General features: G+C 40.0%; 1 protein-coding gene across 3 annotated transcripts in view; it reads right to left on the bottom strand.

The window, feature by feature from the left end:
- LOC135204310 (uncharacterized) overlaps nt 1-14,524 on the bottom strand; it is an 83,817-nt gene that overhangs the window by 43,206 nt on the left and 26,087 nt on the right. For all 3 annotated transcript variants that reach the window (XR_010312169.1, XM_064234476.1, XM_064234475.1), the window contains exon 4: nt 1,365-1,888. Coding sequence is in view for 2 of the 3 variants with exons in the window: in XM_064234476.1 (XP_064090546.1) it covers nt 1,365-1,888 (524 nt within the window). In the remaining variant the exon portion in view is untranslated. The remainder of the gene's footprint in view (nt 1-1,364; nt 1,889-14,524) is intronic.

Raw genomic sequence — 14,524 nt, 5'->3', positions numbered from 1 at the left:
AATGCTTTTTGGTGGCAATATGTACAATTACTCTACTTTGGGAAAATTACAATGAATAATAATTTCAATAAATTGAAACATCTTTTCACAAGGCATTTCCCATTAACAAAAAAACTTAACATTTGCCAAAGATAACTATGACCCTCAAGAAATAATAACTTACTATAGTGTTACCACATTGCAGTGATATGGTTAGGAAAGTGTAATGAAATCAAGAGTGGATAATTATTTTTTGCTTCATAAAAAACCACTAAACACCACAGCTTTTCATATATCAATAGTGTATAATATAATACATATTTCTATATAATAGTGAGACCAATTCTAAAAGTATGAACTTCTGGTGTAGCATCCACCAGCAAGGAAAAATGCATTTGCCTCTAGTCAACTCAACCCTTAGGAAGTCTATTGACCCTATTCCACCGACTGCTTTAACCCCAGCTATTATAAGATGTAAATATCATGGTGATGATATGCAATGGAATGTGTAGCCTTTCTATTTGTTTTGAGTAAAAATTGCTTCAAAATTACTTGTAAAATGCTAACTTATTTCACATAGCTCCAATTAATTGATAACACACTCATGTTTTGCCTTCATTCTTTTAAGTATTCTCTCATCTAGTTTTAAATAGCATTCTTAATACTGTATAACTCAAGGCTGAAGCATCAAGGTGGAAGCATTCTGCTACATTTTTCTTAAAAAGAAACGTAAGGTTTACCTTAAGGTTTTTCAAAAGCATTCTCAATACTTTACATCAAAAATGTTTTAAAAAGCATTCTTCATACTAGTATATCTTAAATGTTTATAATGATCCATGCAGCTACAGTATAATGGCTACAGGATAATGTCATTGTTTATGCTACATTTGCTTCCATTTCCTTATTAGCTAGGGCCAAGATGAAGTATTTCCACATGCAGATTACATCAGGATTATCTGTTCCAGAAATATGCTGTTAACAACAACCAAAGTGAGGATTACACCTGCACCTGAATGAATTCCAGGTCAAATCTTACCATCATTTCTGTATAAAAACAATGATCTATCAGGACATTTTCAAAGAATAGACGATAATGTGGTATACTTAAGAACAAAAGATTTTTCACTGAATAAGTAGGGTAAGGCATCCTTCACAGAATCTCCAGTCAACGGAATAGGTCAAGAGGATCCAAAGGGTACAGCCAGATTGGAAACAAATGTTTTCCCAAAGGTGCCAGCTGATCTGCCTACCACATATCATTACCTTTACAGTACATAGGCATTATGTATGCTCTATACATGAAGTTTCACACATTAAGTGTTCACTAGTTTCAACAGCGCTCAAACACACCAAATTGCTATACACAGTACGTATACAGTACTAACCTTGAGGGTAAGTGGCGTAACAGACCTCTCTTTGGGTGATACAGAAGTTAAAGAATCAGTGCTACCTGTTTTAATGGTAAAAGATGAAGGATGAACAACTAACTTAGATGTTTGTTTACAATTTTTGGTGGTATGAGTGGGCTTGGAGATAAGTGATGAAGAATAAGTGGTGTGATGAGAAGACTCTGCATTGTTATTATTTTCATTATTGTTATTGTTATAATGATTAGTAGTGGGGGACTTTAATGTATGACTAATGGAGCCTGCAGGTGACTTTTGGGGAAGGCCTACTACTGATGCTTTGGACAAGTTAGTCGCTTTGGCAGTATGAACAGTGGATGATGCTTTGGGGGCTGTTGTGGTGATGGAGGTGGTGTTGACAGAGGAATTTTCACCCTCCCTGCAGCTTTCCCTGCCAGTTCCACCACTTGCAAGGTCTTGGTGGCAAGAGGAAGCTACTGCGCTATCTGATGCCTGGGTGGTGTTTTCGCTCCCCGCAGGTGTTACTGCTGCACCCGCAGTTTCTGATATAGGAAATAGTCATGTAACCATCAAACTGTCCAAAGGATAAGCAATCATGCTTGGATCTTTTTTTTTTTTTTTTTTTAAACTTTGGTCACTTTACAAAACTGACACGGGGGCAAAAATTATCATTAAAATCTTATATAAACCTGGAAAAAAAAAAGGTATTTGCACATACACAACAAAAACGACGTGGATGAGCTACAATATTATTTACCAATAATCACCAGAAAATGTACCAGTTTAGCTTTCATTACAAACTCTTACCACATAAAACCCAAGCCAGTACCAGTTACTCATTAAATTTGGTAAATATCAACTCTGAAGTGCGATTCAGAAATATGCTTTAACATGAAAATATGAAATTTCAAGAAACCCATCAGCCATATACTATATATTGTCTTATTCCATATGCTGGGAAATCCCAATGTAAACAGATTCTCATCGGTCAAGATCCTTGATTCATACAGCATATACTCCATCCTGCCTACTACAGCTACCTCCTCACTTTTCCACAAGAGGAAGGTACTCCCGTTTTGATTATGTAATGGGTTTGTATAAGAAAAAAAAAAAATTGTTTACAAAACTACTCCAGGTCCTGTATTACCAGAGCCATTAAGCAGGTTATGCCAGCCAGTCACTGGCGTCCTTTGGTCAGCACAGTAGACCCGGCCCCTATTCACAGACTCTCCCATTTGCAGATTTTTCTAAGGTACATATATTCATTATTTGCAGAAAATTTACCTATTCACTGCATTTTTCAGAGAAATATTCACAAATTACAGTATTTTCAAATAATTTTCATGACTAAATGCACTTTTTGTGGTAAAACTTAAAATATTCATGTATAAGCATTTTTAGTGTTTTTTTTTGTGTTTGAACTATCAAAATAGGCAGTTCTATGCATTTTTAAGAGGGGTTTTAAGTATTCGCGAATATTAGCTATTGTGTGTGTGCGTGTGGTACCCATGAGGGAACAGCCAAGCTGTGCACCAAGGCATCAGAAGACATACACACATCCAGCAGGGGATAAACCAGACGAACATCTTTCCTGGGTTTAATTGTATTTTGCAGTCATTAAGGATCCTTTAGTATATCCTCCAAGGTCAGCATCAAGTGCTCCAGCGGTGAGGAACCAGGTTCTCTAATGATACAAGATATCCAAAGACAACCTCCCACAACTTGGCTGTAGATCGCTGGAACACTGGAGAAGGAGCTGTTACTCAAAAAAAAAAAAAAAAAAAAGAAAAAAACAAAAAAAAAAAAAAAAAAAAAAAAAAAAAAAAAAAAAAAAAAAAAAAAACAAAAAAAAAAAAAAAAAAAAAAAAAAAAAAAAAAAAAAAAAAAAAAAAAAAAAAAAAAAACAGAGGGTACGGAAAAAGCTTCAGAGCAAAACAGACCACCTCTGCCTCTGCATTAATTTAGGGCCAATTTAACCAATAATACTGTATACCTACAAACAAGGCAAACAAACCCCTTTTGTCATAAGTAAGGGTAAGCATGGCCTTCTAGCAGCTAATGCTAGGAAGGAAATATCTATTCAGCATTGAAAGGGAAATTAAGAGTAAAAAAGTTTCAAAGGTGTAACAAAAAGAAACTTCAGTTAAACTGAAACAATACCTCTGAGAAGGGGGGAAAGGAAGACAGAGAATATGAATAGAAGTATAGTGAATGGAATGAAAGGTGCCACTACAGTTGAAAAGGCCACTGCAAAGAACCTAAAATAATGCCCACAGTGCACTGCATGAGGCGAGAGTCCCAGTGATAAAGCCATCCTCTTAGCTTTGTGCACTGTTTGCCATTCATAAAGAGCAAGGATTTTCCTTAGAAAACTTTCATTCCAATTCATTTCTGTAGGGTAAATAAGAACTGGTCCTGGGGAAAAGAGTGAGGGAAATCCTTATCTATTGACCTGTTACAAATGAAGGATGGAATACCTGTGATGAGCTGCCCTTATTTCTATAAAAATCCTTCTAGTAACTGACCCAGTAAGAAGAATAAATGATGGGCCCCTTTGGGATAATCATTAACACTACTTGTCTTGATTTTCCAAGTCAAGTTTAATGTCATAAGAATAGTAGAAATGGAATGAACTATAGGTAGGTCAACTCCCCTGTGACAAGGGCCACTCTCATCATCTGGACACAGGTCAGCCACTGAGGCCTCATTCATAGACCTCTGAGAGAGGCCTCATCCTGTTGACCTCAAATCCTTTGTGAAAACCACCCCAAAATCAACCAAAACAGAAACACTTCTCCTGACAAAACTGAAATTACTTTTTTTCCATTGATGAATGGGTCCCTGGTTATGCTTGGGTGAAATTGCTAAAGGGCATCTACTCCAGGGTAGAGGAAACCAAGTACCACATACAGCAAAGATCTTTTCCTCTCCCTTGAAGGAATAACATCACTTGAAGAGAAAGCATGAGATGATGAAGCAGCAAATTTACTCATAAATTCAATCTGCCAGCAGAAAACTGTCCGAGGCAAACAACTATACCCATCCAAGGAGTTACTCAGGAGGGCTGATTTGTCACCCTTCCAAGAAGAATAACATAACTCACAGACTCTATACATTCAATGAGGTGCCTGGCTAAATGCATCCCTTCAAGCAGTCCCAAAATAATCCTGGGCATGACATGGTCATAACACAAGTTGACCAAGTTATCAAGACACAACAATGAAACCAACAGGTGCTCAACACTTACATGTTGTGAAAAACTATACATAAAAATGAATCACGCAAGAATAAGAATGTATAGAAAGCAAAACAGAAACCATTTATTCTTTGCAATTACATAAACTACAAAATAATTCTGCAGTAAGACAGTAATCCTGGAAAATGCTATAGAGTCCCATGGACCAGTGAGGAGGTTGTGAAAGTAGCAAGAGTATGAAGTGGGAATCTAGATCTTGACTGTTATGAGATTAGTGATACTGGGATGTCCTTATTCATGGACATAAGGCAATATACAATTAACAGGGTTGTTGAAGCAAATTTTATTACGACAGATTATCTGTGATTTCAGTTGCCTTTTTTATATATATTAAGAGCTAAGAACTGAACTAACCAATCAATTTTATTGGTTCTCCAAAACCTGGCATAGTACACAGTAAAATTTACCATTCTGTTCAAAATAACCCTAGCAATACAAATCACCTACGGTGAGGCTACTTATCACCGTGTAGGTTTTGAACATCATCTCAGGCTGTCCCGATTTCAAAATGTTAACCGAGAAGGTGTTTATGTCAACATGGAATATGCAAGTTACTAATTCAATTCAGTTTTGCTATTTTCTACAAAGAAAATTATGTTTACTCCATCCAAAAACTCAAAAGTACAGAAGAAATGGTATCTTGTGTAGGAAAATGCTAAGAGGTGAAATAAGCTGGCTATCAATGTGCACTGCACATGTTAAAATATATATAACTTTTGATGAGTAATAAAAGTACAAATTTAACACTGTCACCAATTAAAATCTATTGGAAAACAGAAAGCAACAGTTTTTCATTTTCAATCTTCACATGGAAAATTGCTTCTCAACACAGTAACGTTGAAACAACGTCAGTCCGTTTTGGATGCAGATTTATTGAAATATTTACCAAGTCTCTATAATATTCGGTTTACCATCATAATTAGATTTTAAAAAACACTTAGTTTCCTTTAACTCCCTTCCAAAGCATTTCTCATTTTCCTTGCAACAACGTTCACTCAATTCATCAATCATCCCAATATCTTTCCTTCAAAGTGAATTGATACTTTTCATTTATGTGCATTTCTAAGACTTTTCACCTAATCATTATCTAATTTCCATCAAATCTTCAAACAAATGAGTTTCCTGCATTTTCTCACGCATGACTCATGACTTTAATTCCCCTTTCAGTCATTTCCCTTTTGGTTCTCCCCCTTTCTAATTCCCCTTTTGGTTCTCCCCCTTTCTATTTATCAATACACCTCAATGTTAGGTGCATCAGTCTGCAAACTCTAAACACAAAAAATCCTGGGGGCCTTTGTAGTTTCTTGCTTATGAAACAACCACCTATTTATGACTGCCATCAAACTGAAAGTTTCTTTTTGAGAAGACATTTAGTATGATGTTTTAACCAAGTACATCATTGGTTTTTCACTTCATACTTGGAAGGTGACTGGAGTTACAACTATGCTGTAGTAATACAGTAATGAAGATGGTACTGAGCAGTGATAAAAACCAATTCAGGGAAAACTGCCACATCCAAATTGAAGCTCCGAAAGAGGTAAAAACACCACAGGAACATGAGGTTCCAAAACATTTGAATCTGCTCTACATCACCATCCACTACTTTGTTTGAGGATGAAAATAGCTTACCCCTTACGCAATGTCATTTCCCACAATCAAAAATACTAAACCTTTCATTAAAGAATTACCTTTAAGGTAATGAAACTTAAGATGCAACTATTGCTAAACCATAGTCCCGCCCTTGTGGAAAAAAAAAAAAAACTGTACACGTACTCCTCGTTTATTTCAACTTATAGCATTAATTTTCAGCCATATCTATATTATACAAAAAACTAGTTTCCAACATAGCCTACTTGGCTAATTTCTGACAACGTTTTTGATCATTTTATTACTCATATACTTTTAATGTTATCATTTTTATAACTTCATAGTGTATAATTTTGACTTCACACATTTTCTTTTCATTAGAAAGAATTATCTTCATAAAGACAAAGGAGATATGGCTTAATTTTTGCTGTCTTGAAGTTGTCAACAATGTATGGCTCCACCCTGTTGGCCACGCAACAAACTAATGGCGGCTGGATCAATCCAAACCACGGGAGTTCCCAGACCATAGAATGCTAGTTTCAAGAGGTTCAACTGTATAGCTTTTCGTTAAAGTATATTAAAGCCTTATTTATTGTTTTAGCCATAGATTTAAAGGTTTTCAAAACCTATGCTAGGCCAGATTATCGGCACTGAATAGACTTTCTCTTGGCTGCCATTCAGCAATATTTTTATTTTCATTTTATGGTTTTTTTTTCCCTCTCTCTCTCTTCATATTGCCATCGTAACTCCAAGTTGGCGTACAACGAGTGTTGTTGAATGAAGAGTACCTGTACTGGAAAAGGAATATCTTATCTTATGCAACATTTCTTACTTCATTAAATGACTCCCCAATTATCTAGCACTGTGGTCAAAGTGTTATTACAAGCATTTGTGAACACTGCCTGCAACAAACCCAGAAAAAAGTATAATGCTGAAACCAACTACTAATAGAAATCAACTTATACCATGTGAAACAGAGCCTGCTGACTGACTTGAAAGAGTTGAATTAATGGTCACCTTACAGTCCGACTAACACTCACTCTTCTAAGCTAACCCCCATTCAGAAATGTGAGGGGGAAGGAAGAGCACTGCAGACAATGATAAATGGATTTGTACAAAAACTTTTATATTGTGAGAAGACTATCAAACAAAAAAAAACATTCATCATAAAAGACGAATCACAATTTACACCACAGAATAAAGCACAAAGCCTCTGAAGAGACTAGACAACTCGGATGCAAGAACTCCAATTCCCACAGCTAGTGGATGGCAGAACCTATGACAACCTCAGAAATCGTAACAGCTTCCAAAATCTATTCAACAGAAAATATATATAATCCCAGATACTACACATCTAACATCTGAGGTGTGAAAATATTATTTCAAGAAAAACAGCTCCATATGTGGATGAAGTCATGAAGAGGAGGAGGAGGATGAATGCCTAAAATCCCTTGACCTGCCATGCATGACCTACCATGACACTGGGACTCAATGAAAAACATCTATGCCAAAACACAACCCAGCAACCTGTTGAATAAGAAATAATAGGACTTGTGAGCATGATTCCAGCGACTCGAGAGAAGGGACTGACAAAGACAAGTGGGGCAGGAAGCTGCAAACTGATGGGGCACAACTTGCAAATTATGAAAGGAACAATTTTACAAAACCAGGGCAAAGTAGCAAATGCCATAAATTCTAAAACAAGCCCTTATTAGGTTCTAGAGAAACAGAAGTAACCCATGTAGCCCGACAGTATTGTAAGGCTATGCCAGAAAAAGTATGCAGCCAACAGAAGACGGCTATGGTAAAAGGCTCTGTCAGAAAGGTATGCAGCCAACTGAAGCACTCACAAGGGTCAAAGGCATACAGATACATGGCCTAAAGGCCAAAAACATGAAGAATGTGTCCAACAGGAGCCCAAACAGAAACGGAGGCCACAAAGGACACTACGAAAAAGGTGCTTTAAAAGTTAACTGAAATCCTTGCACTTACAGGTAGCAAATTCTGTAAGAATCATTAAAGCAGAATAGCTAAGCAAACATTCTCCATTAGAAAAATTCAGTTATTATGGAAACCAAGAACATCACGTCAAACCACGTACTCCGTCGATAATGGCCTTCAGTCTAAATTACAAGCATTAGTAAATTTCAAATCAATCCACCCTTCATTATGTTTCCTATTTCTGCACAGAAAAACTCACTTCAAGTTAATCTGCATGGGTTTATTTTGCTCCCCAAAATGCTCATTTTCTTTTTTGCTTAACTACAGGTAGCTCAACGTCCCATCTGTAGAATGTACTAACTAACTAATTCAGACTACATCCTTCTTAGGGAAGCTAACAAATAAAATAACATAGAATTAGATAACTAGCTTTTTTTATGTGGGTAGATTTAAAAGGTGAGTGTATAAAGCTACAGATTCTTTACATAGTGGAGGCATGGGCACTTACAACTTGCAGAAGCAATTTTCAGCAAGTGAGAGAAAACAGTACCGAGATATATGCAATGACTGAAGGGAAGAATTTCATCAGCACTTTAACTTGGATGGATCAATCGAGAATAGCAACAAAATAGTTTTGTTTCTTTGTAGGGTGTTTTTATGTTGCATGGAACCAGTGGTTATTCAGCAACGGGACCAACGGCTTTACATGACTTCCAAACCACGTCGAGAGTGAACTTCTATCACCAGATATACACATCTCTGATCCCTCAATGGAATGCCCGAGAATTGAACTCGTAGCCACCAAGGTGGCAGGCAAAGACCGTAACAATCACAACACTGAGGCGCTAGCAAGAAAATACTGCCTTGTTCATAGCGAATGTGCATTGATGAAACCCTAAACAGATAAGAATTTCATTAAGTGTATAAGACAGAAATATGAATAAAACATTACGTCTGACTTCTGCATCAGTAAGACTACAAAATACCTTCTTCCCCACAAAACACTATCAATTGACTTCTAGACTGGGTACTCCAAACTGTGGCTTGCACAGCCTTCTTCATTTTGTCTGAAATCTGGCCTGTTTAAATTCCACCACCTAAGATTACAACAAATACTAATCAGGCCTCACTGTCAGAAAAGAACTCACAAATGGTTGCTAGAATTAACTCGACTCTGTGCATCAGTTTTAATGACACTACACAGCTAGTGTTCAACATGAGCAGGACTTCCAGAAAACACTATACACAGCTAATAAAGTTGATGTAAATACACCATATAAGAGCCCTTCCATCTCCAGATGTCAAAGAATTCTCACACAACATGTAAAAGTAGCATGTCTACCCTTCAAACTGACACCTAGAAGCAACCAAACTGCCTCTTTATCCAAACACACAATCCAATGGTGACATGTTTACATTATTCATCTTTCCCACTCAAAACTACAAAAATTATCAATTGTGAGTATGTGAACCAAGGTCAAGATCATATAGTTCCCACTATGTACAAATTTCAATCTAAAGTGAAATGATGGATAAAAGAATACGTACTTCATATGGAATACACTATTTTATTGTAAAATTAGCACGACTGCCATCTTTTTTCCGCTTAACAACACCTTGCTAAGGAATACCAATGCTCACAGCTATAGCAAACTTCATTTAAAAATGATATTGTTATGTTACAATAAAGTTTCATACATACTTACCTGGCAGATATATACATAGCTAAGACTCAGTCGTCCCCGACAGAAATTCAAATTTCGCGCCACTCGCTACAGGTAGGTCAGGTGATCTACCGGCCTGCCCTGGGCGGCAGGACTAGGAACCATCCCCGTTTTCTATCATATTTTCTCTCTTCCACCTGTCTCCTGCGGGGAGGCTGGGTGGGCCTTTAATTGTATATATCTGCCAGGTAAGTATGTATGAAACTTTATTGTAACATAACAATATCATTTTCATACAATCAACTTACCTGTCAGATATATACATAGCTGATTGGCACCCTTCAGTGGAGGGTAAGAGACAGCTACTATATGGAATAGACAGGTAAACAACATATGTTGTAGGTATAAATAAAACCTTGGTTCCTACCTGATAGGTGGTAGACTTCGTGGGTGTTTGCCCAGTAGTCTGCATCACCTCAAGAAACTTTAGCGAGATATATGATCTATGGCCAAGAGTTCTTGTGGGTCTGCCGATGGGGTCTTATCCGCTTACTCGGCAGAGCTTGAAAGGACTTTGTCAATGGGTGCTGATCCACTTATATGACAATACACCTTATGAAGGAGCACAGAACCAATCCCGACCACCTGATCCTAACCATATGTTAGAACTAAGGATTGTTCCGAGTTATCCCCGAACTCTTCACAACAACCATAACTCAAAAACCACTACGCACACATACATAATTTCTAAAAAAAAAAAAAAAAATTATACTCATCTAATTAGATATGACAAGATTCTCTTACTGAACAACATAGACGGCCGCCCTGCCCGTGCTAAACCAAGTCCTCCATTGTTCGAAGAGACTCCAGACCATATCTAAAAAGAAGAAAAGTATATACTTTTAAGGATTGTGTCGGCTCCCGTACCCAGAATCGTATCCGCCGATACGAAAGGACCCAGAGAAAAACACTTCTCATATGTCACACGAACGTCTTTCAAGTAATGAGATGCAAATACTGAGTTACATCTCCAAAATGTCGTATCTATGATGTTTTTAAGCGACATATTCTTATGAAACGAGAGAGACGTCGCTACTGCTCTCACTTCATGAGCTTTAACTTTCAACAGTCGCAACTGTTCGTCAGAAACAGACCTTATGCGCGTCTGTAATGACGTCCTCACAAAGAATGCCAGAGCATTCTTGGACATCAGTCTTGTGGGGTCTTTTACCGCGCACCAAAGACCTTGTCTAGAGCCTCCCATCTGATGCTTTCTCTGAATGTAGAACTTTAGAGCTCTTACAGGGCATAGAGATCTTTCTGCTTCTCTTCCAACGAGACTCGATATGCCTTTGACTTCGAATGACTTAGGCCAGGGATTCGAGGGATTCTCATTCTTAGCTAAAAACAGGGTCTTAAACGAGCAAATAGCTGAGTCTCCCTTGAAACCTACTTTATCCTGCAGAGCATGTAATTCACTAACTCTCTTTGCCGTAGCTAAAGATAATAGGAATAGGCATTTTCTGGTGATGTCTCGAAACGAAGCCAGATGAGGAGGTTCGAATCTTTCAGATGAAAGAAACTTGAGAACCACGTCTAGGTTCCAGTTCGGAGGGACCGGTTCCTTCGACTTTGAAGTCTCAAAGGACCTTATGAGATCGTGGAGATCTTTATTATCTGCTAGATCTAATCCTCTATTCCTGAAGACTGCCGAGAGCATACTTCTGTATCCCTTTATTGTGGATACAGCTAGATGAGATTGCTCTCTCAGGAATAGAAGGAAATCAGCAATTTCCGCTATAGAGGTAGTGGAGGAGGACAACTTCTTAGTTCTACACCACCTTCTAAAAACCTCCCACTTCGACTGATATACTTTCGTAGTGGAGGTTCTGCGTGCTCTCGCGATCGCGCTTGCAACTTCGCGAGAAAACCCTCTCGCTCTGACGAGTCTTTCGATAGTCGAAAGGCAGTCAGAGCGAGAGCGGGGAGGTTTTGATGATACCTCTTGAAGTGTGGCTGTCTGAGAAGATCCATCCTTCTTGGTAGGGATCTGGGAAAGTCTACGATCCACTCTACCACCTCCGTGAACCAATCTTGGGCCGGCCAAAAGGGGGCTATCAATGTCATCCTCGTCTCCTTTGACGCCACAAACTTTTTTAGTACTAGTCCCAGGATTTTGAATGGAGGAAAAGCATAGACGTCTACGCGAGACCAATCTAGCAGGAAGGCGTCTACCATAAGAGCTCTTGGGTCTTCCACGACCGAGCAAAAGACTGCCAGCCTTTTGGAGATGAATGTGGCGAAGAGATCCACATGAGGTGTCCCCCACAGCGACCAGAGATCTTGACACACCTCCTCGTGTAGGGTCCACTCTGTATGAAGGACCTGGTTCCTCCTGCTGAGTCTGTCCGCCCTCACATTCTTTACTCCCTGAACGAACCTTGTCAGAAGGGAGATGTTCCTGTGAGACGTCCAAAGCAAAAAGGTCTCTCGTCAGCTCGTAAAGGAACGAGGAGTGAGTCCCTCCCTGTTTTCGAATGTAGGCAAGTGCGGTGGTGTTGTCCACGTTTACTTGCACTACTTTGTTCGACACCAGAGGTTCTAGACTCTTCAAAGCCAGATGCACGGCGAAGAGCTCTTTGCAGTTTATGTGCCAAGACACCTGCGCTGGTTCCCAGGTGCCTGACACCTCCTTCGAGCCTAATGTTGCTCCCCAACCTTTCTCCGACGCGTCGGAGTACAACACTAGGTCTGGGTTCTGGGTTCTTAGAGAGATCCCTTTGTTCTCTTTCAGAGGGGGCAACCACCATTCCAGGTGCAGTCTTATCTCCACTGGAATGGGAAAGGCGTCCGAAAGTTGTCCAGTTTTCCAACTCCAAGACTTCTTGAGGAAGAATTGAAGCGGACGTAAATGAAGTCTTCCTAGCGGGGAAGAACTGTTCGAGCGAGGAAACAGGGTCCCTAGAAGGCTCAACCATTCCCTCGCCGACGTCTGTTCCTTCCTTAAGAAGAGAGAGACTATCTGCAAACCTTTTGCGATTCTCTCTTGCGAAGGAAATACTCGAAAACCCTGAGAATCCATCTGAATCCCCAGATAGACTAAGTTCTGTCTGGGGGTCAGCTGCGACTTCTCGAGGTTCACGAGCAATCCCAACGCTTTGATCAGATCTAAAGTTAACGTCAGGTCCTCCAAGCACTGTCTCTCTGATCTGGCCCTGATGAGCCAGTCGTCCAGATACAGAGATATTTAATCCTTTGAGGTGAAGAAACCTCGCCACATTTTTCATCAGGCTTGTGAAGACCTGAGGAGCTGTGGACAGGCCGAAACACAAGGCTCTGAACTGAAAGATCCTTCCCCCCGTCATGAAACGGAGGTACTTCTTCGATGCAGGGTGGATCGGGACGTGAAAATAGGCGTCCTGGAGATCTAGAGACACCATCCAATCTCCTTGTCGCAATGACGCAAGGACTGAGGCAGAAGTCTCCATCGAGAACTTTTCCTTCCGAACAAATTTGTTCAGAGAGCTGACGTCTAGTACTGGTCTCCAGCCTCCCGAGGCCTTCGCAACCAGAAAAAGGCGATTGTAAAACCCCGGGGAGTTTTGATCCAGTACTAGTTCTATCGCTCTCTTGTCCCACATTTGTTCCACCATCGATCGAAGAGTATCCCTCAGCACAGGATCCTTGTACTTGGCTGTTAGTTCCCGTGGTATTGACGTTAGGGGAGGAGTGTTCAGGAAAGGGATACGATATCCCTTCCTTATTACAGACAACGATGACGCGTCTGCGTTTATAAGTGTCCAGGCCTCCACAAATCCCAGGAGCCTGGCACCTACTGGTGCTTGGAGGAGAGAAGCATCACTTTCCCCTTTTAAAGGGACGAAAGGCAGACCTACCTCTCTTCTCAGGAGCCTTCCTTCTTGCGGGAGGTCTGGAGGTAGGGCCACCTCGAAAGGGCTGAACCGATGTACTCGGTCCTTTCTTGTCAGGTGTAGAAGCAGGCTTCTTCTTCCTTGCTGACTGCGTCAGAAGGTCCTGAGTCGCCTTCTCAGTTAATGAACGAGAAATGTCCTTCACCAACTGAGAAGGGAACAAAAAGTCAGACAAAGGCGAATACAGCAGCGCTGCCCTCTGAGCGTGGGAGACTGCCTTGCCTCTTTTTTAGAAGACCTGCTCCAAACAAAGAGGAGATCTCAAACGAGCCATCCTGCACCGCTTTGTCTATACAAGACAATATGCACAAAAGGACTTCTGGTTCGATTCCTTCAGAATCATGGGCTTTCTTGGACATCACCCCAAGGGACCAATCTAAGAAGTTGAAAACTTCCAATACATAAAAGAGTCCCTTGAGGAGATGGTCCAGTTCAGAAATGCCCCAAGTAATACGTGCCGAGTTCAGACCTTGTCGACGTGAAGCGTCAACTAAGGTCGAAAAGTCCGCTTCTGACGTAGACGGAAGAGCAATACCCATATTCTCTCCCGTCTGATACCAAATGCCTCTTTTACCAGCTAGTCTCGCTGGAGGCATGCAGAAGACCGTTCTGACTAAGTCCTTCTTAGACTTCATCCAAGAGTCTAAGGACTGAAGAGCCCTCTTCATTGAAATGGCGGGCTTCATTCTGAGAAAAGACGAAGACTTCTTCGTCTTAGCACTCGAAAACAGAGAGCGCGGAGAAGGAGGAGCGGCAGGAGTCAAGTCGTCTCCATACTCCTCTAGAAGCAAGGCAGTC

The sequence above is a fragment of the Macrobrachium nipponense genome, chromosome 44 (genome assembly GCF_015104395.2).
Source record: "Macrobrachium nipponense isolate FS-2020 chromosome 44, ASM1510439v2, whole genome shotgun sequence".
NCBI lineage: Eukaryota > Metazoa > Arthropoda > Malacostraca > Decapoda > Palaemonidae > Macrobrachium > Macrobrachium nipponense.
This window is presented reverse-complemented; position numbering and strand designations above follow the sequence as displayed.